Consider the following 26,656-nt stretch of genomic DNA (forward strand, 5'->3'; position numbering starts at 1 on the left):
ACACGACCTGTAGACGGGGATGGTGCTATTTTTCTTTTTTCTAATCCTGTACAATCCCTTTAATAAGGCGGCTGCAAATTCTAAAGTGTTAAGTGCGGCAGATTTATTTTATGATTTATGAAAATTAAGGCACAAGAGAAACAAGTGATGCTGCGGCAGTCACTGCTGGTGCTATTACTGAACACACCACTGGGGGGGCAGCATTGCAGCCTTCGGTATGAAGCGTTCACCAGGCTCTGACTGTTCCCATAGGGATCAATGTAAGGCTGGAGGCGTTGTACTGTATGTGTTGTGACCGCAGCGGTCTGCTGGGAGTTGTAGTGTGTACATGCTGGACTGGGGTTGTAGATATAGCACATACATTGAGGGGGTCCTGGCGGTGTGGATTTAGCAGGTGGAGTGGAACACTCCCCCCACTTTGGCTCCTTTCGCAGCCAGGCTGTTGTACTCCTGCACGGCCTTCTCCGTCTGGAGGACCAGGACATCGATGCCTTGAGATTTGATGTAATTCAGAGTGGAGTCCGGGACCTGAGGACGAGAACAGAGAATGTCGGAAACAGTGATACAGGAAGGTTTATTTTAAGGTGTCATGCTTCTTTCTCCCTGCGGAGGTGCTGTAGAAAAACTGAACACTTCCTGCAGGATTCTCCCAGCGATCACTGCTGATTGTTGAGGAACGATAATAATAATTCTAGATTCCTCCAAATTATTAGGGATTGGGAGGACTCTGTTCACATCTCGCAGCTGTCATGTCACGGTGACCTGGTCCTGCTCACAGCCACGGGTGCGTTACACCAGCAGGGAGAGATTGGCACTGGCTGAGGTCAGGTCACAAACACAGCTGCCGAGGAGAAGATTTCCATTCAATAAGAGCAAGCAGGGGTATTAAAAAAAATAAAATAAAAAAGTAAAATTTGGAACCCTGTGCTATGGCTGACGCTGCCCCCTTGGAGTGGAGATTCCAAGACGATCTCACCTGCAGAGCTTCGCTCATACCGCGACCGATGACCAGCGTCTTCACTCCCCTCTTCAGCACCTCGTCCACGTCCGCCGGCTGGACCCCTGGATGGTGCTGACACACAGGACATATGGTTGGTTTCATTGTATGGCATAATGCTGACATACACCGCTGCGCAGTACAATCACCGCCTCCGCTCACATCACACGCTACGGTCATATAGTGAATCAGCCATACGTGTCCCGGCCTATAAATGTTAGGAACAACAACTCTCAGCATGCTATAAAGACGGGAGCAGCCTCGTGTTATTAACCCTCCATTTTCTGGGCAAAAAAAATGATTTGTTTTTGCCTCACCATATTGAGAGACATCAGATTTACATTTTGGAGGATGATCCGTAGTTTTTATTGGCGCCATTTATTGTTGTGACTAACTGTGGGGAGGCGAAAGTGGAAATTATAATTTTCGTTTATTTGTACCTACGGTTTGGGGAAATCCTCTTTATTCTATTTTTGCTTCTTTTGCAGAAGAAATAACAAAAAAAAAAAGTTATCTAACTTTATTTTTCCGCTGTGAGGACCGGTGTTTAGCAGCATGAGATGTCGGTTTCCATTGGTACCGATTATTGGGTACATACAACTTTATCATTATTTCACGCAGTTATAGTGTGGACAAAAACACTTAATTTATTACACAGAGTTCAAGCACGCAGTTTTATTTTACCAATTTCTCACAAGCAAAATCATTTAATTTCTTTTCATTGGAAGAGCTGTAACTTTGTTATTTTTTGCTAATCTTACAGTCTGTAAGGAGAAAATGAAAATGTGGATTTTTTTGTAGCATTTAAATGATCTAGCTGGTGTAGGAGTCATTACCAAATGTGACTTTAATTTTGTGGCAACTTTTTATTTTAAAATAAACACTTAAAAACAAATGTTATTCCATTTTAGGCAAAGTTCCCACGATGTGAGTTTTTGATGCTGTACATTTTTTTTTTTTTTTAACTAAAAAAAATATATATAAAAAAAAAAATAAAGTTATGTAATCCGCACAGGACTGTATCAATACATTTGATATTTCCTGGTATTTGGCTGTGCCTTTATTTGAAGTCTGACATACCCCCCAAAAATGCCCTAAATGCAACTAAAAAGTAAAAAAAAAAAAAAACCCCATGCAATTACAATAACACCTGAGAGGGAGAGGGGAAAAACAAAACAAACAAACATGTGACTGAAGCCTTATAGCGTGTCTATGACCTGAGGCCCGGTCCTTAGGCAGCATTCACAGTGTCAGTCTTAGCTGTGTGACCGTCTCTTGGACAGAACACAACACCGTCATAGGCATTGATGAGGCTGTCGGGTCTGGGCCAGGAGACCGGTCCATACAGTGACCCATGGATGTGCGAATTCAGCCTTGGAGCTGATAAAGCAGAGCAGACAGGTGGCCGGAGCCTCAGGTCCCAGCTGATCGCTGTGATCCCCCTGATCACTGTGATCCCCCCTTTGATCTGATGAATTGCTGAGCGTTATCCACTATGTTGTGTGTGAATCTATAGATCTACGTCTAGGGTAGGGAGTGCGAGGACTCCGCTCTACAGGAGGCAATCGGCGGTGGCTGCCATCGCTCCTCTATAGATTGCAGAGCGGCCATTGCTGCTCATTACCTCCCCAGTGAAGAGAGGCAGTGCCTGCAGCAGCAAATCACCGTCCTGACAGCGAAGAAGCCCCCGATGTAATCAGCGCCGAGACCCTGATAACATGTCAGACATTCCAAGTCTTTATACGATCTGATTCCAGGACCCACAAGATGCCCACCAGCTTCTTCGGTCAGTGCTATAGCTGGCACAATAAAGAGGGAGCTGAACATATTCGCTCACGTCTAGGTCATTAGCTCATGAGGCCATTCGTGGTGTTGTAAAGAAGATTTGGATTTGAGAAATTTAAATTTTTTTTATCGTATATATGTTTACATATAGTTACGTATGCAATTACAGAGAATGCATGAAATTACATGGATAGGTTCCATTGGGCATTTAAAAAAACAACATGAGGGCAAGAATATATAATAAAAAAACACATGCTGTGGAATTGAAGGAATTAGACAATACTGAAATAGAATAAATGAAGTTAAATGTCAATTAGTGCAGCGCCAGATATACGTTATGTACAGAAAATAACTCCCTTTAGCTGGCCAATCTAATATATAAAGATAGATGTACGTATGTACAGATGTACGTATGTACGTCCGGGATTGGCATCTGAACCGTCGCAGCTACAGCCACAAAATTTTGCACAGTCACACGTCTGGACCCCGAGAGCGTCATAGGCTATGTTGTGAGGTGACATTTTAACCCCGCGCTTTCCAATTCACCAAACAATTTTGCCCCTATCTACATAATGGGGAAAAAGTGAAAGGAAAAGTGTTGGAGGCAAATTAACAGCTGCCAGATGTGAACAAGGGGGACTTAAAGAGTGAGAGCGATGGCGCCAAAGAGTATATACTGTACAGTTGCTAAGGTGGGGCCCCGACATGGGATAATCAGCACACCACCACGGGGATATGAACACACACAAAATGCGCCACACACTACCACGTGCTCGAACACATATACCACCCTCAGCACACATTTCACCACACATACACCAACCTCGCCACATAAAAGTCAAAACACAAAAGTCGCCGCTCAAAACTCGCCACGCGCAAAACTCTCCACATGCAAAACTCGCCACACGTGCAAAACTCACCTCATGGAAAACTCGCCACACGCAAAACTTGCACACGCAGAAAAATTGCCACATGCACAAAAGTTGCACCACATGCAAAAGTTGCCTCACACAAAACTTGCACATACTCAAAAGGCACCACACATAAAACTCGCCACGCGCAAAACTCGCCATGCGCAAAACTTGCTGCACACAACTTGCTACACTAACCTGTCACATGCAACTCGACACACAAAAAGTTGCTACACGCATGTCGCCACACGCAACTCAACACACACAACTTGACACACTAAACTCGCCCTAAAACACACACAAGTCTGATATTATCCTTCAAAAATAAAAATCTGATTAATAAGCTGAAAAACTACAAGAGCAACAAATGTACCATATAGGAATCCGGCAGCTGTCAGTCACATGACCAGTCTATTATGTGTATGTGTGAGCTAATATATACTGCCAGGGGGGGGCTTACTGTTGGCTGGGGATTTATCAGGCTGCCAATTTAGCTTACAAATACTGAGGTAAAAATACTGACCAAATAACGTGTGAACGAGGTCTAATACAGGAGGAGATGACATACAGATATATACTATATACAGGAGGAGATGACATACAGATATATACAGGAGGAGATGACATACAGGTATATACTATATACAAGAGGAGATGACAAACAGATATATACTATATACAGGAGAGATGACACACAGGTATATACTATATACAGGAGGAGATGACACAGGTATATACTATATACAGGGGAGATGACACACAGGTATATACTATTTACAGGAGATTACATACAGGTATATACTATATACAGGAGGAGATGACACAGATATATACTATATAGAGGAGGAGATGACACAGATATATACTATATACAGGAGAGATGACACACAGGTATATACTATATAGAGGAGGAGATGACACAGATATATACTATATACAGGGGAGATGACACACAGGTATATACTATATAGAGGAGGAGATGACATACAGATATATACTATATACAGGAGGAGATGACACACAGGTATATACTATTTACAGGGGAGATGACACACAGGTATATACTATATACAGGAGCAGATTACCTACAGGTATATAGTATATACAGGAGGAGATGACACACAGGTATATACTATATACAGGAGAGATGACACAGGTATATACTATATACAGGAGGAGATGACACACAGATATATACTATATACAGGAGAGATGACACACAGGTATATACTATATACAGGATATTACATACAGGTATATCTAATATATAAAGCTGAATGTATGTATGTATGTATGTATGTCCGTATGTATGTGTATGTCCGGGATTGGCATCTGCACCGTCACAGCTACAGCCACAAAATTTTGCACAGTCACACGTCTGGACCCCGAGAGCGTCATAGGCTATGTTGTGAGGTGAAATTTTAACCCCGCGCTTTCCAATTCACCAAACAATTTTGCCCCTATCTACATAATGGGGAAAAAGTGAAGGGAAAAGTGTTGGAGAAAAATTGACAGCTGCCAGATGTGAACAATGGGGACTTAAAGAGTGAGAGCGATGGCACCAAAGAGGATATACCGTACAGTTGCTAAGGTGGGGCCCCGACATAGGATACTCACCACACACGGGGATATGAACACAAACACAAAATGTGCCACACACTACCACGTGCTTGAACACATATACGACCCTCAGCGCACATTTCAACACATAAAAGTCGAAACACAAAAGTCACCACTCAAAACTCGCCACGCGCAAAACTCGCTACATGCAAAACTTGCCATATGCAAAACTCACCTCATAGAAAACTCACCTCATTCAAAACTTGCACACACAGAAAAATTGCACCACATGCAAAAGTTGCCTCACACAAAACTTGCACATACTCAAAATGCACCACACATAAAACTCGCCACGCGCAAAACTCGCCATGCAAAAATCTTGCTGCACACAACTTGCTACACTAACCTGTCACATGCAACTCGACACACAAAATGTTGCTACACGCATGTCGCCACTCAACTCATCTCACAAAAGTCGCTACATGCATGTCGCCACACGCAACTCAACACACACAACTTGATACATGAAACTCGCCCTGAAACACACACAAGTCTGGTATTATCCTTCAAAAATAAAAATCTGATTAATAAGCAGACAAACTACAAGAGCAACAAATGTACCATATAGGAATCCGGCAGCTGTCAGTCACATGGCCTGTCTATTATGTGTATGTGTGAGCTAATATATACTGCCAGGGGGGAGGGCTTCCTGTTGGCTGGGGATTTATCAGGCTGCCAATAGCAACCAATCACAGCTCAGCTTCTATTTTGCTACAGTTAATTAACCTGAGCTCTGATTGGTTAATATAGGCAACAAAGACATTCTCAGTATAACAAAGCTAATATATGTTGTGAAATTCTTCTATTAGCTTAGTTTTTGCCTTTTAATAATTACATTTCTATCTATTTGTTTTGTGGTTTTTGTGTGCAGAATAAATTTTTGTTAACACATTCTATTTTGCTAACAGCAGTCATTAACCCAGGCGAAGCCGGGTAGTACAGCTAGTAACTTCATAAAATGCATATCACTAACAATCCTGATTTCTTGTACCAAAGGAATTTTCTACCTCTGATAGAGAAAAGAAGATCCCTCCTTACAGCTTATGACGACCCTCTTGAATAGGTAGAAAGAACGTCGTTAAATCATATATTCTTCCCAAAATCATTTACTATAGATCTCCAACCTTCCTTCAATTAAGCAGGTACTGTCTCAATACATATGGAACTATAAAAAAAAAAAAAAACCACCAAGGCTAGAGCATAAAATCCTATCCCAACGAAAATACAAAAGGAGGCAGCAGACTCCCTGATATCCAGGATTATTATAGGGCAATTCACTTGAATAGATGGCTTAACCCCTTTCTGACATCCGACGTACTATCCCGTCGAGGCGACCTGGGCCCATATGACCATCAACAGGATAATACGTCATATGCGATCAGCATTATCACAGCTGACATCCGGCATTATGTCACAGACCGCCCCCGGCACATTAACCCCCGGAACACTGCGATCAAACATGACCGCAGCGTTCCGGTGGCATAGGGAAGCATTGCGCAGGGAGGGGGCTCCCTGCATGCTTCCCTGAGACCCTCAGAACAACACGGATGAGTAGGATAGGGAGATGGCGTCTCTTATCCATCTTGCCAGTGTGGCCTTCGATGCTTTTTGTCCCTTTCGTGGACCCTGGAAGCAGACAAACAGAGCCCTATCCTTCCTACACTCTCTTCTGGCTGTTAGATATTGGACCAGGCACCTTTTTACATCTAAAGTATGCAGTACTTCCCTTTTATTCTTGGGACTGGGACAGAAGGAGGGCAAGGAGATCTCCCGAGTCCTATGGAACTGTGACGAGACTTTAGGGAGGTAAGCTGGGTCCGTCCTAAGAATTACTCTATCTTCAAGTATTTGAGTGAAGGGTGGGTACGCCGATAAAGCTTGTATATCACTAACGCGGTGGGTAGAAGCTAAGGTTACAAGAGAGGTCTTAAGGGATAAGATTTTTAAAGGAACCTCAGACAAGGGTTCAAAGGGGGTTTTAGTCAGTGGATTTAGTACAAGATTTAGGTCCCAGGGAGGAGTAGTATGGCGAGGGATAGGCCTGGATCTACTTGAGGCTCTAGTGACTCTCATAATCCAGCGATTTTTGGCTAAATCATGGTTGTACAATGCTACCAAGGCCGCTACCTGTACTTTCAAGGTGCTCGTGGCTAATCCCTGGGATTTCTCCAGTTGGGTCAGAACCTGACACTGAAATGAATTTTTTCCACACCTTCCCGTATGCTTTAGTGGTTACTAATTTTCTACTCTGTAGTAGAGTGGATACCAAGTTTGATGACAAACCCCTACTGCTTAGCAGTTCCCTCTCAAAAGCCAAGCTGCCATGTGTACATTTTTTGTGTCGGGGTGGTACACTGGTCCCTGGGATAAAAGATCTGTAGTGTCCGGCAGAACCCAGGGGTCTGCGACAGACATCTTTCTCAGCCAAGAGAACCATATTCTCTGAGGCTAGAAAGGAGCTACTACGATTACCATTGCTTTGTCCTCCCGTATTTTCCTCAATACTAAGGGGATGAGGGATATTGGTGGGAAAGCATAAGCAAGATGATAATTCCAGGGTATTGTGAACGCGTCTAGAGCTACTGGCCTTCACCGGGGATCGATAGAGCAGAAGGTTTCTATTTTCTGATTCCGACTGTTCGCAAAAACTCTGTGGTCTACCCGAAATAGACTTTACAATCTGGTTGAATACTGACTGGTTTAATTCCCACTCCCCTTGTTTTAGGCTTGTTCGACTTAGAAAATCCGCAGTTCGGTTCTCTGAGCCTATTATGTGGAGGGATGTCAGAGACCCTAGATTGTGTTCTGCTAGACGAAAGATGGACTGGGTTACCTCCATCAATGCTCGAGATCTGGTGCCCCCCTGGTGGTTTAGATACGCCACCACTACCTGGTTGTCCGAGAAGACCCTTACATGTTGGGAGCGAAGAAAATCTAGAAAGTGATCGAGAGCTAGTTTTACTGCCAGTAACTCCTTCATGTTCGAGGTTAATTTTTGTTTTTGAGTCCAGGGGCTATCTGATTGCCTAGATGTGCCCCCACCCCCAACGACTTACGTTTGTGGTTAAGGTTTTTGCTGCCGGTAATACCCAAGGAACCCCCTTGGTTAAATAGACTGGGTCCGCCCACCATGCTAAGGAATGTACTGTCATTGACGAGATGTTTAATTGCCCGTCTAAATTCCCATGTAGAGAAACGTCTGCATCTAATATTTCCCACTGCAGGTCCCAGGTATGGCTTTGTGCCCACTGCACTGCCGGGATGCAGGCTGTCATAGATCCCAGCAGGGACATTGCCTTTCTCAGAGTAGGGACCGGGCAATCTGTCATTTTTAACTCCATCTGTGTCATTTTTTGGATCTTCCCCTGTGGAATGTAGCATTTCTGTTTGATCTAGTCTAGGATTATCCCCAAGTACTCCTGTACCTGACTTGGTACAACTCTGGATTTGGGTATATTCAGCATCCATCCTAGACTCGTTAGAGATCTCATGACCGTATCCAACTGTTTGCAGTGGTGGGAGGAGACACAAATTACCAAGAGATCGTCCAGATATGGGACTATTAGGATGTTTTGTTCCCTTATGTGGGTCATTACTTCTAACATTATCTTTGTAAGTACTCTTGGTGCAATGGCTAACCCGAAGGGGAAAGCCCTGAATTGGAAATGTTTTACCTCCCCCTGGATTGCCACCGCTACTCTGTGGTATTTCCGGTGGTCTCTGTGAATGGGCACATGGTAGTATGCGTCTCTTAAGTCTAATACAGTCATGAAACATGAAGGAAAAAGCATCTTTACACAAGATTTTATTGTTTCCATTTTGAAATGCTGGACCTCCAGGAACTTGTTTAGTCTTTTTCGGTTTATGATCGCCCTGTACGATCCATCTGGCTTTCTGCGAAGAAAGAGAGGGGAGTAGAAGCCTTCGCCTTTCTCCTGGTAGGGGACTTCTTGTAATACCCCTTCCTCTATTAGATTCAAGATTTCTTCTTGAAGAGCCGACTTCAAGATGGTTTTTTGGGCGTTATCATGAAAGAATTGTTTGGAAAGGTACGGAATTTCAATTGTAGACCTCCTCTTATGATGCTCAGTATCCAAGAACTTGTGGATATTTCTTCCCAGGCCGGGAGAAAGAAGGTCAATCTCTCTCCGACCCGGGGAACACCCTCATTGTGGCTTTTTGTTATCGATGGGCGGAGGGGGGGTGGGGGTGAGCCTTATTGAACATAAAGCCTTTGTACTTATTTAGTTTATCCTCCCATCCATTTTTTTTTTTTTTTTAATGTTTACTAAACAAAAAAAAAACAAAACAGAACACTAAGACATACATGTTGCTTACAACCAAGCCAGTACAAATGTATGCCCCAAGTCTTATCAGTACATATCTTAGTACATAGACCTGGTCTCATAAAACTTAAGATAATGCGGTACATCTAAAAAGGACCTGTAATAAAACGGTTTTACTTCCAAAATCAATTCCATTTTGATAGTATTTAAATGTTGGAACAAGGTGTGAACCAATGTAAAATTCTACCATTTATTCTAGTGAAACTAGGTTATCCGTCACATGACGACATGGTGAGGTATGATGAGTTCCATATATCCCAGATCTTTCCAAACGTCCCCATACAGCCCCTATTCTGGTATAACGTACCAGGGTGGATTGATTTAAATCACGCCGATTTAAATCATGATTTAAATCACGATTTAAATCAAAAGGTTTTTTTTAATATAAATCACGATTAAAATGAGAAGTGAGAGCAGTGCGCATGTGCGCCCATAGTTACACGGACGAAACTAGGGGCAACGATCTAACGCCAGGGTGAGGGGGGGACCCCAAAGTAAGTAAAAATCTTTTTTGTTTTACTATATGGCAATAGGTAGGTGTTTAAAAGCAGCATGTCTTAATTGTATAAACTATTAATAGCCTCCACATTTTGTTCATACTGCCCCTTTAATTCCACACTTCTAGCTTGGTTTCACTTTTGGTTTAGTTTCTTTTTCCATTCAGTTGACATGCCCAAACTTGTTGGATAGTCAGCATCCTACAGAAACCTCTGGAAGAGCATGGCATTGTGAATGTTACACATATACAGCCTTTATTCTACTGAGTTAAACAACTCAGCTTTATCTCATGATGGAAGAACCTTTGGATGGTAAAATATTTTCCTCAAAAAGCAGTTTATTGAAAAAAATCCGATTTAAATCAAAAAAATCCGATTTTTTTGATTTTTTTAAAAAAACATTGATTTTTATCCACCCTGTAACGTACACTCATAAGGTACAATTGAGTTCACTAAATCCAGGCCCTAAGAGATGGGTGATTGTTTCCCATCCAACGCAACTCCCATCCATCTTTGTTCCCTTTTGGCGGCCTTCTTCGCATAAATCTTCTGTTCCGAAAAGGTCGTCTGTATGATTGACTGGGAAACCCAGGAAAGGATTTTTTCTTGTCCCCTGCTTTATCCAAGATGTCATCTAAGGTTGAACCGAATAAGAACTCCCCTTCACATGGAATTGAGCACAACTTAGTTTTAGACGCAAGTCTCCGGGCCAGCACTTTAGCCATAGGGCGTGTCTTGCAGCGTTTGAGAAGGAGGATGACCTGGCCGCTAACCTAGCGGAATCCACTGATGCGTCCGCGAGGAAAGCTGCTGCTCCTTTCATTACAGAAACTGATTTTTGAATTGTTTCTCTTGAGACTCTCTCTTTTAGTTGGGAATCCAAGTGATCCAACCACACCATTAGGGCGCGGGCAGTACACGTGGCTGCTATGGCCGGTTTTAATCCTCCCCCTGCCGCTTCCAAGGAGCTCTTTAAAAAAAAAAAGTTTCTGCTTTTTTATCCATCGAGTCCTTCAGGGTGCCCATGTCTTCGAAGGGCAGGGCAACTTTTTTTACAGGCCTTTGATATAGCCACGTCCAACTTTGGCGCCTTACTCCATAGGGAGCAGGCCGGATCTTCAAAGGAATATTTTCTGTTAGGTGTTAGGAGAACCTTCTTATCTGGCTTTTTCCATTCTCTTTTAATTAGGGAGTGGATTTTCTCATTTATCGGGAACGCTCTCCGTTTTTTTGGTTCTAGACCACTGAACATTATAATCCTGAGCTGTTTTTTTTTTTTTTTAGGACGTTCGTCTACCAGCCCCATAGTTGTCCTTACAGCTTTTACAAGGGCGTCTCTTCAATAGGGAAGCAGCTGTGCCCCCCTTCTGATGATGAAGAATACTGGGAGGATGACGAACTACTAGAGTCAGACAATTCACTCACTGACTCACTTGTACTAGATTCTGGGGATCTATGCCTAGACCTATGTTTTTTCTTTAAGGTCTTAACCCCTTTAAGGGCATCTTCGAAAAAAAGAAAAAAAAAAACGGCAACCCCCACATTGACAAGCGGACTTTCACAGAGATCACTCACCCTCCTGTAGAAAGAGATACCGTCTCAGGCCTAAGGGTAATCTCCACAACTGGATCCACTTCCGGCCGTGTCGCTTTAGTGGAGCTTCGGCTGCGCTGCGACCCCGAGCGACTGCTGCTGGGTAGAGGTATCCCCTTTACGCTGGCGCTGTGGATGCTGGCGCTTCTGCCACTGCGTCTGTATCTGTTCAGGAGACTGCTGCACTGCCTCCTGCACAACTTGCGGTTCATGGTCACTCATTGCGACTGCAGACATCCCTATTCCCCTTCAGGAGGTTAAATACCTTTTCCCTGCCAGAAAACGCAGCGCAATCACTCCCGTGATGCACCGAGCCGTCCGAAAGACGTTTTCGCGCATGCGCACTGCAATTCCCAGCAGTGCCCTGCGCCTCTTGTTTCTCTAGGGGAATGTGCGTGCACGAATGTCGGTGTCCTTTGCTGCCCCGCATAGCTGCGGGTTTGTACAGAGGCCCCACGGCGCATGCATACCGAGGCCGCCGCCACCTCACGCTTTGCGGTATGGCTGAGGAGCTGTGCCGCATAAATGCAGTGGCCACCGCCACCCTCATGCTGCTATGGGAGACCCCTTCCAAGTGACCGCCGCCATTATGGGGAAGATATTCCTCCTTCCCTCGGGGGAGGCAGACTTGTTTCTCCTTCACTGCCTCTCCCCACTCACCCTCAAGGTCCTTGGTGCTTCAGGGGAAAGAAAAATGCTACCGACCCAGCCGAGGCAGGGAGCTCCACTGCCTGAAACCGTACTGGATCGCCCCCCCACGAAGATTCCTAAGGTACGTGCTGTAGGTTCCCCATCAGGGACAGGAAACCAACTGATGTGGGAGAGAGGTATCGCCTTTTTGACCTGTAGGTTTCCTGTCCCTGAGGGCGGATCCCTCTCTCCATGTGCAGTCATGGGGGAAAGAAAAAAAAAAAATTCATAGCCCTCAAAAAAATTGGTTTTGCATTGCTTTATTCTATAAAAGTTTTTTATTGTATAAAAGCGCCAAAACACAATAAATAAAAGAATATAGCACCACCGCTCCATGGTGGACGGTGATGGCATATTATAGCACCGCCAATCCATTGGGGGGGAGTTGGGGTGACGGCAGAATATAGCACCGCAGCTCCATGGGGGAAGGCGACGGCAGAATATAGCACTGCCACTCCATGAAGGGGGGGGTGTGAAGGCAGAATATAGCACCGCCGCTCCAATGGGGGGGGGGGGGGGGTGACTGCAGAATATAGCACTGCAGCTCCATGGGGGAAGGTAACGGCAGATTATAGCACCGCCGCTCCATGGGGGAGGGAGACGGCAGAATATAGCACTCAGTTTAAACTCCAGACTAAGGGGATTAGGACATTCACCCAAGTTATAGCATTATTTTTTGGAGGGGGGGGGGGGGGGGCCTACTGTTTTGGTGCACAGCAGGGCTTGGAAAGGAAGGAATGATGCCTTGGAACGCAGACTTTGATGGAATGGTTTGAGGGTGCAGTAGGAAATGGACCCCAAAATTTGTTGTGCAATTTCTCCCATGTACAACAGTACCCCATTTGAGTGTCTCTAAGTGGAGACAGTCAGTGAAAAGGACACCATGTCATAAATGCAAAGTCAGAATTGCTTTGAAAGATAAGGTACTTACACGCAATGGTGTCAATCAGAATGCTCCCTGTTGTGAATTCTGCTCTTGGGCTCCCTCCGGTGGTTATAAGTGGTAGTGCTGCTGTCTCTGGATCGCAGCATTCATCAGGTGTGTCAAGTTTTTGCAATCCTGACTGGGCTATTTAGCCTTGCTTGACCCTTTAGTCAGTGCCAGTTGTCCATTGTTCCTGGAGTATTCACATCCCTGCCTGCTCTCTCCTGCTTTGCTGTTCATTTCAACAAAGATAAGTTCTGGCCTTGATTTTTGCTGTCCACATGCTGTGGCCTTATTGTTCAGTTCTTTTCCATGTTTTGTCTTGTCCAGCTTGGTCTGTATAAGGATTTGTTTAGCCAAGCTGGTATCTCTGGAGATGCAGATATACCCTCCATATCTTTAGTTAGCTGTGGAGATTTTGTATTTTCTGTGGTGGATATTTCTAGTGTTTTAATACTGACCGCATAGTACTCTGTCCTATCCTTTCTATTTAGCTAGAAGTTGCCTCCTTTGCTAAATTCTGATTTCAGTCTGTGTATGTTTTTTCCCTCTCCTCTCACAGTCAATATTTGTGGGGGGCTGTCTATCCTTTGAGAATTTTCTCTGAGGCAAGATACTTTTCCCTTTTCTATCTCTAGGGGTAATTAGTCCTCCGGCTGTGTCGAGATGTCTAGGGAGTGAAAGTTACATTCCACGGCTACTTCTAGTTGCAGTGTTAAGTTCAGGGTCTGCGGTCAGTACAGGTACCACCTTCTCCAGAGTACGTCTCATGCTGCTCTTAGGCCACCAGATCATAACAGTACAACTGGCCAACAATGAGTTAACCGCATCTCAGAAGAAGGGAAGGAAAGTGCTGAGCCATATTTTTTTCTGTAGTCTGTTGTGTTTTTTTTCTTTCCCCTCTTTACCTCTGAGTGGCTCAGGAGTTCGGCGCTGGTATGGATGTTCAGGGATTGGCTTCTCGTGTGGATCAACTTGCTGCTAGAGTACAGGGTATTTCCGATTATATCGTTCAGTCTCCGGTTTTAGAGCCTAGAATTCCAACTCCTGATTTGTTTCTTGGGGACAGGTCCAAATTTTTGAGCTTTAAAAATAACTGTAAACTGTTTTTTGCTCTGAAACCCCGTTCCTCTGGTGATCCCATCCAGCAGGTTAAAATTGTTATATCTCTGCTGCGTGGTGACCTCCAGGATTGGGCATTTGCCCTGGTACCTGGGAATCCGGCGTTGCTTAATGTAGACACCTTTTTTCAAGTGCTAGGGTTATTGTATGATGAACCTAATTCAGTGGATCATGCTGAGAAGACCTTGTTGGCCCTGTCTCAGGGTCAAGAAGCGGCAGAATCATATTGCCAGAAATTTAGAAAATGGTCTGTACTAACTAAATGGAATGAGGATGCCTTGGCGGCAATTTTCAGAAAGGGTCTTTCTGAATCCGTTAAAGATGTTATGGTGGGGCTCCCCACGCCTGCTGGTCTGAGTGATTCTAGGTCTCTGGCCATTTAGATTGATCGGTACTTGCGCGAGCGCAGAGTTGTGCACACTATGGCGTTGTCTTCCGAGCGGAGTCCTGAGCCTATGCAGTGTGATAGGATTGTGTCTAGAGCTGAACGACAAGGATTCAGACGTCAGAATAGGTTGTGTTTTTACTGCGGCGATTCTGCTCATGTTATTTCTGATTGCCCTAAGCGTACCAAGAGAATTGCTAGTTCTGTTACCATCAGTACTGTACAACCTAAATTTCTGTTATCTGTGACCCTGATCTGCTCATTATCGTCATTTTCTGTCATGGCATTTGTGGATTCAGGCGCCGCTCTAAACTTAATGGACTTAGAATTTGCCAGACGTTGTGGTTTTCCCTTACAGCCTTTGCAGAGTCCTATCCCTTTGAGGGGTATTGATGCTACACCATTGGCTAAAAATAAACCTCAGTTTTGGACACAGCTGACCATGTGCATGGCGCCAGCCCATCAGGAAGATTGTCGTTTTCTGGTGTTGCATAATTTGCATGATGCTATTGTGCTGGGTTTCCCATGGTTACAGGTGCATAATCCGGTATTAGATTGGAAATCTATGTCTGTGACTAGTTGGGGTTGTCAGGGGGTTCATGATGACGTTCCTCTGATGTCAATTTCCTCCTCCTCCTCTTCTGAAATTTCTGAGTTTGTCAGATTTCCAGGATGTTTTCGATGAGCCCAAGTCCATTTCCCTTCCACCGCATAGGGACTGTGATTGTGCTATTGACTTGATTCCAGGCTGTAAGTTCCCTAAGGGCCGACTTTTCAACCTGTCTGTGCCAGAACATGCCGCCATCCGGAGTTATGTTAAGGAGTCTTTGGAGAAGGGGCATATTCGGCCATCTTCTTCACCATTGGGAGCAGGTTTTTTTCTTGTTGCCAAGAAGGATGGTTCCTTGAGACCCTGTATTGATTATCGCCTCTTGAATAAGATCACGGTCAAATTCCAATACTCTTTGCTTTCTGATTTGTTTGCCAGGATTAAGGGGGCTAGTTGGTTTACTAAGATTGACCTTCGAGGGGCATATAATCTTGTTCGTATTAAGCAGGGTGACGAATGGAAAACTGCGTTTAATACGCCCGAGGGCAATTTTGAATACCTTGTGATGCCATTCGGACTCTCTAATGCCCCATCTGTGTTTCAGTCCTTCATGCATGATATATTTCGGAATTATCTTGATAAATTCATGATTGTATATTTGGATGATATTTTGATTTTTTCAGATGATTGGGAGTCTCATGAGAAACAAGTCAGGATGGTATTTCAGATCCTTCGTGATAATGCCTTGTTTGTGAAGGGGTCTAAGTGCCTCTTTGGAGTACAGAAGATTTCTTTTTTGGGCTTCATTTTTTTCTCCCTCATCTATAGAAATGGATCCGGTTAAGGTTCAGGCCATTCATGACTGGATCCAGCCCACATCCGTGAAGAGCCTTCAGAAATTTTTGGGCTTTGCTAATTTTTATCACTGTTTCATTGCCAACTTCTCCAGTGTGGTTAAACCCCTGACCAATTTGACGAAGAAAGGCGCTGATGTGACGAATTGGCCCTCTGCAGCTGTTTCTGCCTTTCAGGAGCTTAAACGCCGATTTACTTCTGCCCCTGTGTTGCATCAGCCGGATGTCTCCCTTCCATTTCAGGTTGAGGTTGACGCTTCTGAGATTGGGGCAGGGGCCGTTTTGTCTCAGAGGAATTCTGATGGTTCCTTGATGAAACCGTGTGCCTTCTTTTCTCGAAAGTTTTCGCCTGCGAAACGCAATTATGATGTCGGCAATCGTGAGTTGTTGGCTATGAAGTGGGCATTTGAGGAGTGGCGACATTGGCTTGAGGGGGCCAAGCACCGTATTGTGGTCTTGACCGATCATAAGAATCTGATTTACCTCGAATCTGCCAAACGGCTGAATCCTAGACAGGCCCGATGGTCCCTGTTTTTCTCCCGTTTTGATTATGTGGTCTCTTATCTTCTGGGTTCTAAGAATGTTAAGGCTGATGCCCTCTCTAGGAGCTTTTTGCCTGATTCTCCTGGGGTCCTTGAGCCGGTCGGTATTCTGAAGGAAGGGGTGATTCTTTCTGCCATCTCCCCTGATTTACGACGGGTTCTTCAGGAATTTCAGGCTGATAGACCTGACCGCTGTCCAGTGGGGAAACTGTTTGTTCCTGACAGATGGACTAGTAAAGTGATTTCGGAGGTTCATTGTTCTTTGTTGGCCAGTCATCCTGGTATTTTTGGTACCAGAGAATTGGTTGGTAGGTCCTTTTGGTGGCCTTCTTTGTCACGGGATGTGCGTTCTTTTGTGCAGTCCTGTGGGACTTGTGCGCGGGCCAAGCCTTGCTGTTCCCGCGCTAGTGGGTTGCTTTTGCCGGTCCCTGTGAGGCCTTGGACGCATATTTCTATGGATTTTATTTCGGATCTTCCGGTTTCCCAGAGGATGTCGGTCATCTGGGTGGTTTGTGACCGGTTTTCTAAGATGGTTCATTTGGTACCTTTGCCTAAATTGCCTTCCTCTTCTGATTTGGTTCCGTTGTTTTTTCAAGATGTGGTTCGTTTGCATGGCATTCCGGAGAATATTGTGTCCGATAGAGGTTCCCAGTTTGTTTCTAGGTTTTGGCGGGCCTTTTGTGCTAGGCTGGGCATTGATTTGTCTTTTTCTTCCGCGTTTCATCCTCAGACAAATGGCCAAACCGAGCGAACTAATCAGACTTTGGAAACTTATTTGAGATGCTTTGTGTCTGCTGATCAGGATGATTGGGTGGCTTTCTTGCTATTGGCCGAGTTTGCCCTTAATAATTGGGCTAGTTCTGCTACCTTGGTTTCACCCTTCTTTTGTAACTCTGGTTTTCATCCTTGTTTTTCTTCGGGGCAGGTTGAGCCTTCTGATTGTCCTGGGGTGGATTCTGTGGTTGACAGGTTGTAGCAGATTTGGGCTCATGTTGTTGACAATTTGGTGTTGTCTCAGGAGGGGGCTCAGCGTTTTGCTAACCATCGTCGCTGTGTTGGTTCCCGGCTTCGGGTTGGGGATTTGGTCTGGTTGTCTTCCCGTCATGTCCCTATGAAGGTTTCTTCCCCTAAGTTTAAGCCTCGGTTTATTGGTCCTTATAGGATTCCTGAGATTATCAATCCGGTGTCTTTTCGTTTGGCCCTTCCGGCCTCTTTTTCCATCCATAATGTTTTTCATAGATCTTTGTTGCGGAAATATGTGGTGCCCGTTGTTCCCTCTGTTGATCCTCCTGCCCCGGTGTTGATTGATGGGGAGTTGGAGTATGTAATTGAGAAGATTTTGGATTCTCGTTTTTCGAGGCGGAAGCTTCAGTATCTTGTCAAATGGAAGGGTTATGGCCAGGAGGATAATTCTTGGGTTGTTGCCTCCGATGTCCATGCTGAGGATTTGGTTCATGCCTTTCATTTGGCTCGTCCGGATCAGCCTCGGGGCTCTGGTGAGGGTTCGGTGACCCCTCCGCAAGGGGGGGGGGTACTGTTGTGAATTCTGCTCTTGGGCTCCCTCCGGTGGTTATAAGTGGTAGTGCTGCTGTCTCTGGATCGCAGCATTCATCAGGTGTGTCAAGTTTTTGCAATCCTGACTGGGCTATTTAGCCTTGCTTGACCCTTTAGTCAGTGCCAGTTGTCCATTGTTCCTGGAGGATTCACATCCCTGCCTGGTCTCTTCTGCTTTGCTGTTAATTTCAACAAAGATAAGTTCTGGCCTTGATTTTTGCTGTCCACATGCTGTGGCCTTATTGTTCAGTTCTTTTCCATGTTTTGTCTTGTCCAGCTTGGTCTGTATAAGGATTTGTTTAGCCAAGCTGGTATCTCTGGAGATGCAGATATACCCTCCATATCTTTAGTTAGCTGTGGAGTTTTTGTATTTTCTGTGGTGGAGATTTTCTAATGTTTTAATACTGACCGCATAGTACTCTGTCCTATCCTTTCTGTTTAGCTAGAAGTGGCCTCCTTTGCTAAATTCTGATTTCAGTCTGTGTATGTTTTTTCCCTCTCCTCTCACAGTCAATATTTGTGGGGGGCTGTCTATCCTTTGAGAATTTTCTCTGAGGCAAGATAGTTTTCCCTTTTCTATCTCTAGGGGTAATTAGTCCTCCGGCTGTGTCGAGATATCTAGGGAGTGATAGGTACATTCCACGGCTACTTCTAGTTGTGGTGTTAAGTTCAGGGTCTGCGGTCAGTACAGGTACCACCTTCTCCAGAGTACGTCTCATGCTGCTCTTAGGCCACCAGATCATAACAGCTCCCCAGTCAGAAGTTCTGACAAAACGTGCGTTGGGGCGACAGGGGAGCATTCTGACTGACACCATTGATTGTAAGTACCTCATCTTTCAGAGCACTTGACATGATCTTTCCTTCTATGGTTCCAATTGTCTCCACTTAGACCCTCACTGCCGCCCACTATTGTGCCTGGTTTAAACCAGCCATCATGTGTTAGGTGATAGCAGCTTGGTTAATCTGAGCACTTCTGTGGACTCCATTGTTCTGTACTATTACTCATTTCAGGTAGATTTCTTGCAGCTTTCTAAGGTTGAGTTGTTTATGATGCTGCACTATGCACTTTAGTTTATCAGCCTCCGTGCTCCCCTAACTTTGCGTAGTAGTCCGTTTTTTTTTTATTTATTTGAATTTTAATAAAATTAATATTTCAGGATTATACTCTGAGCCTTCTTGCTCTTTGTGTTATTTTCACTTTCAGCAGTCCGACCACAGGAGCATTGCATCTGTCAGTGCTGCACTGACAAGTTAGATCAAAGCACAGTGCATGATCTACCTAACTTGCTAGAGCCTGGTGACCCTGGATGTCTTAAAGTCAAAATCGGGTCACCATAGCAATGATCTGGCACCCCGCGAGATGATGTCACAGGGGCGCCGATCAGTGGGCTGAGGGGGTTCCTTCCCCCTGCTTTCTAAATACTGTGATCGATATAGACGGCAGCATTTAGGGGGTTAAACTGCCGGGAGCGGCACAGGCACCAAGTTCTGGATGTAAGATGTGATATCAGCTAATCACCCGGCGGCAATCATGCACGCTCCTGTGTACGAAAAAAAAACCTGCCATGACGTATCCATACATCCAAAGTTGTGAAGGGGGTTAAAGTTTATAAATAAAAGTAACGTTTTATGCATTCCTCATTTTGTTTTTTTCCCCCCTACAAAATAATTCAGGGACATATGCAAAAGATAGGACTTTCTCATGGAAAAAAAAAAAAAAAAAAAACACACCATGACATTCCACCATTTATTATCATTAGATTAGTAATTCTGCACCAGGCGACTGTACTAGAGCAGAGAATGCCACCGCCTGCAGTCACCACCAGGGGGAGCCCATGTATAGAACTCCTACTGGACACATGGCAGCGTTTGGTTTTGAGCCGACTGGCCAGTTGTCCAAGACCCCACAGCAAAAATTAGATAGATGGCTCTGTATTATCAATCTAATTTCTGAGGCACAGACTGGTTCAGGACCTTTGGTGACATCATGGTCTTGTGACTGATGTCACCACGGGTCTTCTACTCTGCGAGGGTTTAGAAGAACTGAAGAGGGGACTGGTAAGTATTCCATTGTCTCACTATGCATGTGCCTGCACTATCTATATACGTGTGTAACACAAAACCACTGTATGTAGCATGTGCATTTATAAATCCTGGCAGCACAGACGAGAGTTCATAGGTGTAAACATCGCCCAAAGATTGAGTAGAATGCTTCCTATTCATGGAGTGATTGGATTGTTCTCGTTAGCACATCGCCAGGAGTAAAGTGCAGATGTGCTGCCGATATCCTGATACTATATGGGGACAGAGTGATCTCCTATTGAGTGTTCTGTCCCCCACCATTTGTCATCCTGTGTAAACAAGCGCCAATCCAACTCAATATTATAGATCACGCTCGTTTAATGGCCTGAACTCAGAGCATGCAAGTACAACCAAGTGTTTCCTTGCGATGGGGCAATATGTGAGTATTGGGGCCCCAGTTTGTCTGAAACCTGATTGGACACAATGGGATCTGTATACAGTGAGCTCCCTCTAGTGGCGACTAACTGCTAAGACGATGCCACAGTAAACAGGTGCAGTTTGCTCTTAGTCCGCAGACCCTATACCACTGTCAGGGCCGTATTTAGAGTTTCTGCTGCCCTAGGCACTTTTCGTGCTGCCTCCCCCATTGGCGAGTATGACTAATGCAGACACTGTCGGCAGTGACTTAGGCTACTTTCACATCAGCGATTTTTGACATTTGCGGCAGATCCGTTACGGATGCGGAAAAACTGCCGGATCACTTATGGCAACACTGTGTTCGGCCTCATTCATGCCCTATGGGACTTGCGGTTTTGCTGTGATCCGACAAATGCGGTACTTGCAGCAGCAGGAAAAAAAAAAATGCTGCTAGCAGTGTTTTTTTTGTCTCACCTCAAATGCCGCACATGTCTGCAAGTCCCATAGGAAATGAATGAGGCCGAACGCAGAGTTGCCGGCCCGTGATATGTTACGCGACAGATGCGGAAAAACTGCAGTATCTGCCGCGAACGGAGAAAATTGCTGATGTGAAAGCCGCCTTAGCAAACCTTTCCATTAGTTGTCATGTGAGAATCTGGTGGATCTCATACACTGTACATGGTCAGTTGATTCTGCCACGGTTGCACGGTTTGGCTGACAGATTTTTAAGGGGAACCTGTCAGTCGATTCATACTACCAAAACCACGGGCAGCATCACTCAGACTGCAAACAGGGACGTTTATCTCTGCAATGCTCGGACGTTTCACAGAGAACAGTGTGAAGAGCTGGATGGGTAATTTAGTGAGAGAACGGACTAATCTGTTGCTATCGTCTGTGGGCTTCTCCCTCCATGTCTCTAGATCAGGGGTGGGCAATTTATTTTCCCCGAGGGCCAGATGAAAGACCATGACTGTTGTGGAGGCCGAACCAATAGCATGAAAATAATTCTACTCAATATTAATTGTATCACTTAATATTGAGCAGAATTAAGTATGCTGACACCCCCTATATATCTTTAAACCCCCCCACAGCCCCTTATATACTACATGAGACCAGCCTCGCACCGCCTCTCCTCTCCAGCCTCGCACCGCCTCTCCTCTCCAGCCTCACTCCTCTCTGCAGCTTCCTCTGAGTCCTCACACACTGCCCGCCTCCTCACCGCCGACTTCAGTATCTTCTCCCACAAACATGACCTGCTTCTCTGCAGTCTGCTGAGCTCCAGTGCTCCTACATTAAGAAGAGCGTGCAGCGTGTCACATGACAGGCGTCAGGACCATGAAGCACTTGGGCCTGCTGCTGCTTAAATGTACAGCACCCATTTCTGCCCCATACAGTAGTCAGGGCTGTAATGCCCTGATGGCGGCCCTGCGCCCGAGACCCCCTCCCCCCGCAGCAGCCGGGACTGAGGTGGGTGGGGCGACCCCGAACTTTCAAAAAAAAAAAAAAAAAATATTTTTTTTTTAACTTGCTCAGGTGCCGCCCCCCACATCGTCCCCGCCCTAGGCATGTGCCCTCAAGTGCCTAGTGGCAAATACAGCCCTGACCACTGTCTGCCCTGCCTCCATGGTGTAAACACTTCTTACATTAGTCCCGGTTTCTCTCCAGTCCCAGGTTCGGCTTCCTCCGGGCCACACCTTGCAGTCTTTATAGACCTGACCTGAAACATTCATGCTGCCCCAGGAGATCTTGGAGATTTCTGGAGAAGACATCCTGACTGATCTGTACAAAAAGGAACACAAAGGATTAGAGAAGAGATGGAAGAAGAGGAGATCACAGATCCTGCGCTGCACCAAGACTCCCATAAGATTCACCAAATAGAACAACCACTCCAATCATCTGCAACTAAACCTCATGGGCATTGCTGTACAAGATGTGGGAATCCACTGCAGTAGGCGCCACACATTCAGCAGTTCGGCAACTTTCTAATAAACCTTGCACTTAAGGTACCGTCACACTCAGCGACGCTGCAGCGATATAGACAACGAGCCGATCGCTGCAGCGTCGCTGTTTAGGTCGCTGTCGAGACGTCAAACACAGCAGCTCCAGAATGATGCAGGAGCGATCCTGTGACGTAACGGCGACTCATTTATCGTTCTCACAGGTCGTTAGCTCCATGTTTAACATTGCTGGCGTTGTTGCTTTTGCTGTCAAACACGACAACCTAATAAAGTTCTGGACTTCTAGCTCCGACCAGCGATATCACAGCGGGATCCAGATCGCTGCTGCGTGTCAAACACAACGAGATCGCTATCCAGGACGCTGCAACGTCACGGATCTTTGTCGTTGTAAAGTTGCTGAGTGTGAAGGTACCTTTAGAATGCTTCTTAGCTTTCAAGATTGCTGCTTGCGGTCGGTAAACAGTAACAAGACTTCTGACAGCTGAGAGTTTTGCACAATCGTCCAGGAGTCAGATACAATGTAACAAGACAGGAGGTGAGGGCTCCATACAAAGTACATTAAGGCTATGTGTGCAGTCAGGATTTGCTGCAGAATTTTCCTGAACAAAACCGGACTTTTTCTGCAGGAAATCCGCATGCGTTTTTGACGCATTTTTTTTGCTCGTTTTATCCCCCGGAGCTTCCCAATGCATTAAATAGCGGGAAAAACGCGAAAAATCCGCAAAATTAATGAACATGCTGCGTTTTTACCGCAATGCGCTTTTTTCGCGGAAAAAAACGCATCATGTGCACAAAAATTGCAGAATGCATTAAAAGTGATGGGATGCTTATGTATGCGTTTAAGCGTTTTTCTCGTGGAAAACAAACCCGTGAAAAATCCTGAACGTGTGCACATAGCCTAAAAATTGAAAGTCTTGTAACTTTCTATAGTGATAGTGTAAGGGGTGTGATCCTGATATGATTTATGCCTTTAATATGTTCATTTAATGTGATACTGCTACACTATATGGTGTATTACCATTAATGTTCTGATGTATAATGTTTTCCACATTTATTACATGTTAGGGAAAGTTAGCACCCCGGGCCGGTCATTAATTGAGAGAGGTCCGACGCCTGCGCACTGCAGTACTTTGCCCTCAACAAGACAAAGTACGCCAGCGCCGGAGCGTGAAGACAAGAAGAGGACGTCATCGTAAGATAGGCATCGTGGTCCGGTCCGGGGCCTCCCATCGGACCGGACTGCAGCGGGACCACCCCTGGGTGAGTATAATGTAACCTCTTTTTCTCATCTTTCTGGATACATCGGGGGCTTATCTACAACATTACAGAATGCATTACAGAATGCTGTAGATAAGCCCCTGATGCCGGTGAGCTTAGGTCACAGGTTCCCTTTAATGAATAAAGGAAGAAAACTGAAGATGCTGGGAAGTCTGCAAACATTGAATGATGAAGCATCAACCAGACACCCATAAATAGCGGCCCCCGGGCAGAGCAGCGGAGCGGGCCAGGTCTATTCACATCCATAGCCGGGAGACTGGAAACTGATCTAAACCTCACAGACGCCATTACAGTGTTCTGTAAAAAAATCAACACAAAACCTGGCATCTGACAGACCAGTATTGTTTGAAAAGGTTTTTTGTATTGTAAGAAGATAGAAAGTTGCCTCTTTTGGGAAGATAAGCAGCAGCTGATGACAATTTGTGGTAATGGCGCCCTGCTGTCCTCCCCTATACAGTGGGAAGTGAAACCCCCACAGCGCTGGATCACAGGCACCACGCTGCCCCTAGAGGCACGACATAGTATAGCAGCTAATAACTGGCCATACTCAGGAAACAGAATAGCAGTTTATGGAAACCACAGTACAGATCCCGGCAGCAGCTCATCGGCCCGCAGGGTATAGTCACAGGGTCACCGAGAAGGCTGAGGAGGAGTATTGTACTGTGACCCAGGGCGAAGGCTCATGTGCACCATGGTAAGTGGTATTAGCAGGGGTCAAGGGTCAGCACAGTGAATCTGCCAGCAGCATATCCTTGTCTCAAAAATTAAACCATAGATGTGCGAGAACACGGACGGCAGTGATCCTGCAACTGAGGAGTCAGCAGCACCACTGTCCAATCCTCCCCCTCCCATTCAGGAATCGCCACCCTTCCCCCTCCCCCGCAGTCCACGCCAGCCACCTTCCTTCCCCCCCCCCGCAGTCCACGCCAGCCACCTTCCTTCCCCCCCCCCCCGCAGTCCACGCCAGCCACCTTCCCCCCCCCCGCAGTCCACGCCAGCCACCTTCCCCCCCCCCCGCAGTCCACGCCAGCCACCTTCCCCCCCCCCCCGCAGTCCGCGCCAGCCACCTTCCCCCCCCCCCCGCAGTCCGCGCCAGCCACCTTCCCCCCCCCCCGCAGTCCGCGCCAGCCACCTTCCCCCCCCCGCAGTCCGCGCCAGCCACCTTCCCCCCCCCCGCAGTCCGCGCCAGCCACCTTCCCCCCCCCCGCAGTCCGCGCCAGCCACCTTCCCCCCCCCCCCGCAGTCCGCGCCAGCCACCTTCCCCCCCCCCCCGCAGTCCGCGCCAGCCACCTTCCCCCCCCCGCAGTCCGCGCCAGCCACCTTCCCCCCCCCCGCAGTCCGCGCCAGCCACCTTCCCCCCCCCCGCAGTCCGCGCCAGCCACCTTCCCCCCCCCCCAGTCCACGCCAGCCACCTTCCCCCCCCAGTCCACGCCAGCCACCTTCCCCCCCAGTCCACGCCAGCCACCTTCCCCCCCCCAGTCCACGCCAGCCACCTTCCCCCCCCAGTCCACGCCAGCCACCTTCCCCCCCCCCAGTCCACGCCAGCCACCTTCCTTCCCCCCCCCCCGCAGTCCACGCCAGCCACCTTCCCCCCCCCGCAGTCCACCTTCCCCCCCCCAGTCCGCGCCAGCCACCTTCCCCCCCCCAGTCCACGCCAGCCACCTTTCCCCCCCCCAGTCCACGCCAGCCACCTTCCCCCCCCCAGTCCACGCCAGCCACCTTCCCCCCCCCCCCAGTCCACGCCAGCCACCTTCCCCCCCCCCAGTCCACGCCAGCCACCTTCCCCCCCCGCAGTCCACGCCAGCCACCTTCCCCCCCCAGTCCACGCCAGCCACCTTCCCCCCCGCAGTCCACGCCAGCCCCCTGCCACCTTCCCCCCGCAGTCCACGCCAGCCTCCTGCCACCTTCCCCTGCAGTCCACGCCAGCCTCCTTCCCCACCATCCAGCACCACACACAACCCCCCGATAGCTGAGGAAAGTCATGGGTTCCATTACCCCGCAGGGTGCTGCGTACCAATAACGGCTTAGCCTCCACAGCAACACACTAGAACGTTCTAGGATAAAAACAAAAACTTTGAGCTGAAGCAAAAACAACGTGAAAACCGCACAGAGGAGTGAGGGCCATAAGCAGCCGCTGCGGCCCGGCTTCACAACACACTTGCTCCCCACTCACCGCACCACAGCGTGACGACTGATGTGACACTTCTCCCTCAGACACTGCTATTTATACCCCGGCCAGTGCCTTCCCATTGGTTGGCAGGCTCGGAGCTCCGCCCCCGGCCGTACCAGCTTGGAGGCGGGAGGGACGCGCGCTTCAAATGTGACACGAGAGTCGCGTTCTCCTCAGTGCGCGGAGGAAACTGCTGCGGATCGCGCTGATATCGCGGCGCCGAGACCCCACACCATGCACGGGCTGTGACTCGCTCCTTTCCGCCTAATGCACGGGGATAGTCCGTTTACTGACGTTGTGGAAGAGGCAATAAAGTTGATTTCGAAAAGGAAAAAAAAAGAAGAACGCGCGTCCCTTTGTTGTAGTGAGCGCTCTCCTCAGATGGGGGCGTGGCCATAGAGAGGAAGGGGCCGGGAGCAGAGGGGCCCGCGGCGCGGTGT

The 26,656-nt window shown here is 46.9% G+C and overlaps 1 protein-coding gene across 3 annotated transcripts; it reads right to left on the reverse strand.

Annotated features, from left to right (window-relative positions):
• Positions 1 to 88: 88 nt before the first annotated feature.
• Positions 89 to 26,613, reverse strand: AAMDC (adipogenesis associated Mth938 domain containing). 3 transcript variants are annotated; one of them, XM_077298691.1, is made up of 4 exons: positions 26,220 to 26,613; positions 22,454 to 22,589; positions 977 to 1,072; positions 89 to 528 (listed from the first exon to the last, which is right to left on the reverse strand). In XM_077298691.1, exons 2-4 carry the CDS (start codon positions 22,577 to 22,579, stop codon positions 388 to 390), a joined length of 363 nt encoding a protein of 120 aa, XP_077154806.1. In that variant the 5' UTR covers positions 22,580 to 22,589; positions 26,220 to 26,613; the 3' UTR covers positions 89 to 387. The 3 variants fall into 3 exon arrangements, with proteins under 3 accessions (XP_077154806.1, XP_077154808.1, XP_077154807.1); XM_077298693.1 differs by lacking the exon at positions 26,220 to 26,613 and adding an exon at positions 26,061 to 26,095; XM_077298692.1 differs by lacking the exon at positions 26,220 to 26,613 and adding an exon at positions 26,042 to 26,063 and having other exon boundaries at positions 239 to 528.
• Between the last annotated feature and the right edge of the window lie 43 nt (positions 26,614 to 26,656).

This window comes from Ranitomeya variabilis, chromosome 3, assembly GCF_051348905.1.
Source record: "Ranitomeya variabilis isolate aRanVar5 chromosome 3, aRanVar5.hap1, whole genome shotgun sequence".
Taxonomy (NCBI): domain Eukaryota; kingdom Metazoa; phylum Chordata; class Amphibia; order Anura; family Dendrobatidae; genus Ranitomeya; species Ranitomeya variabilis.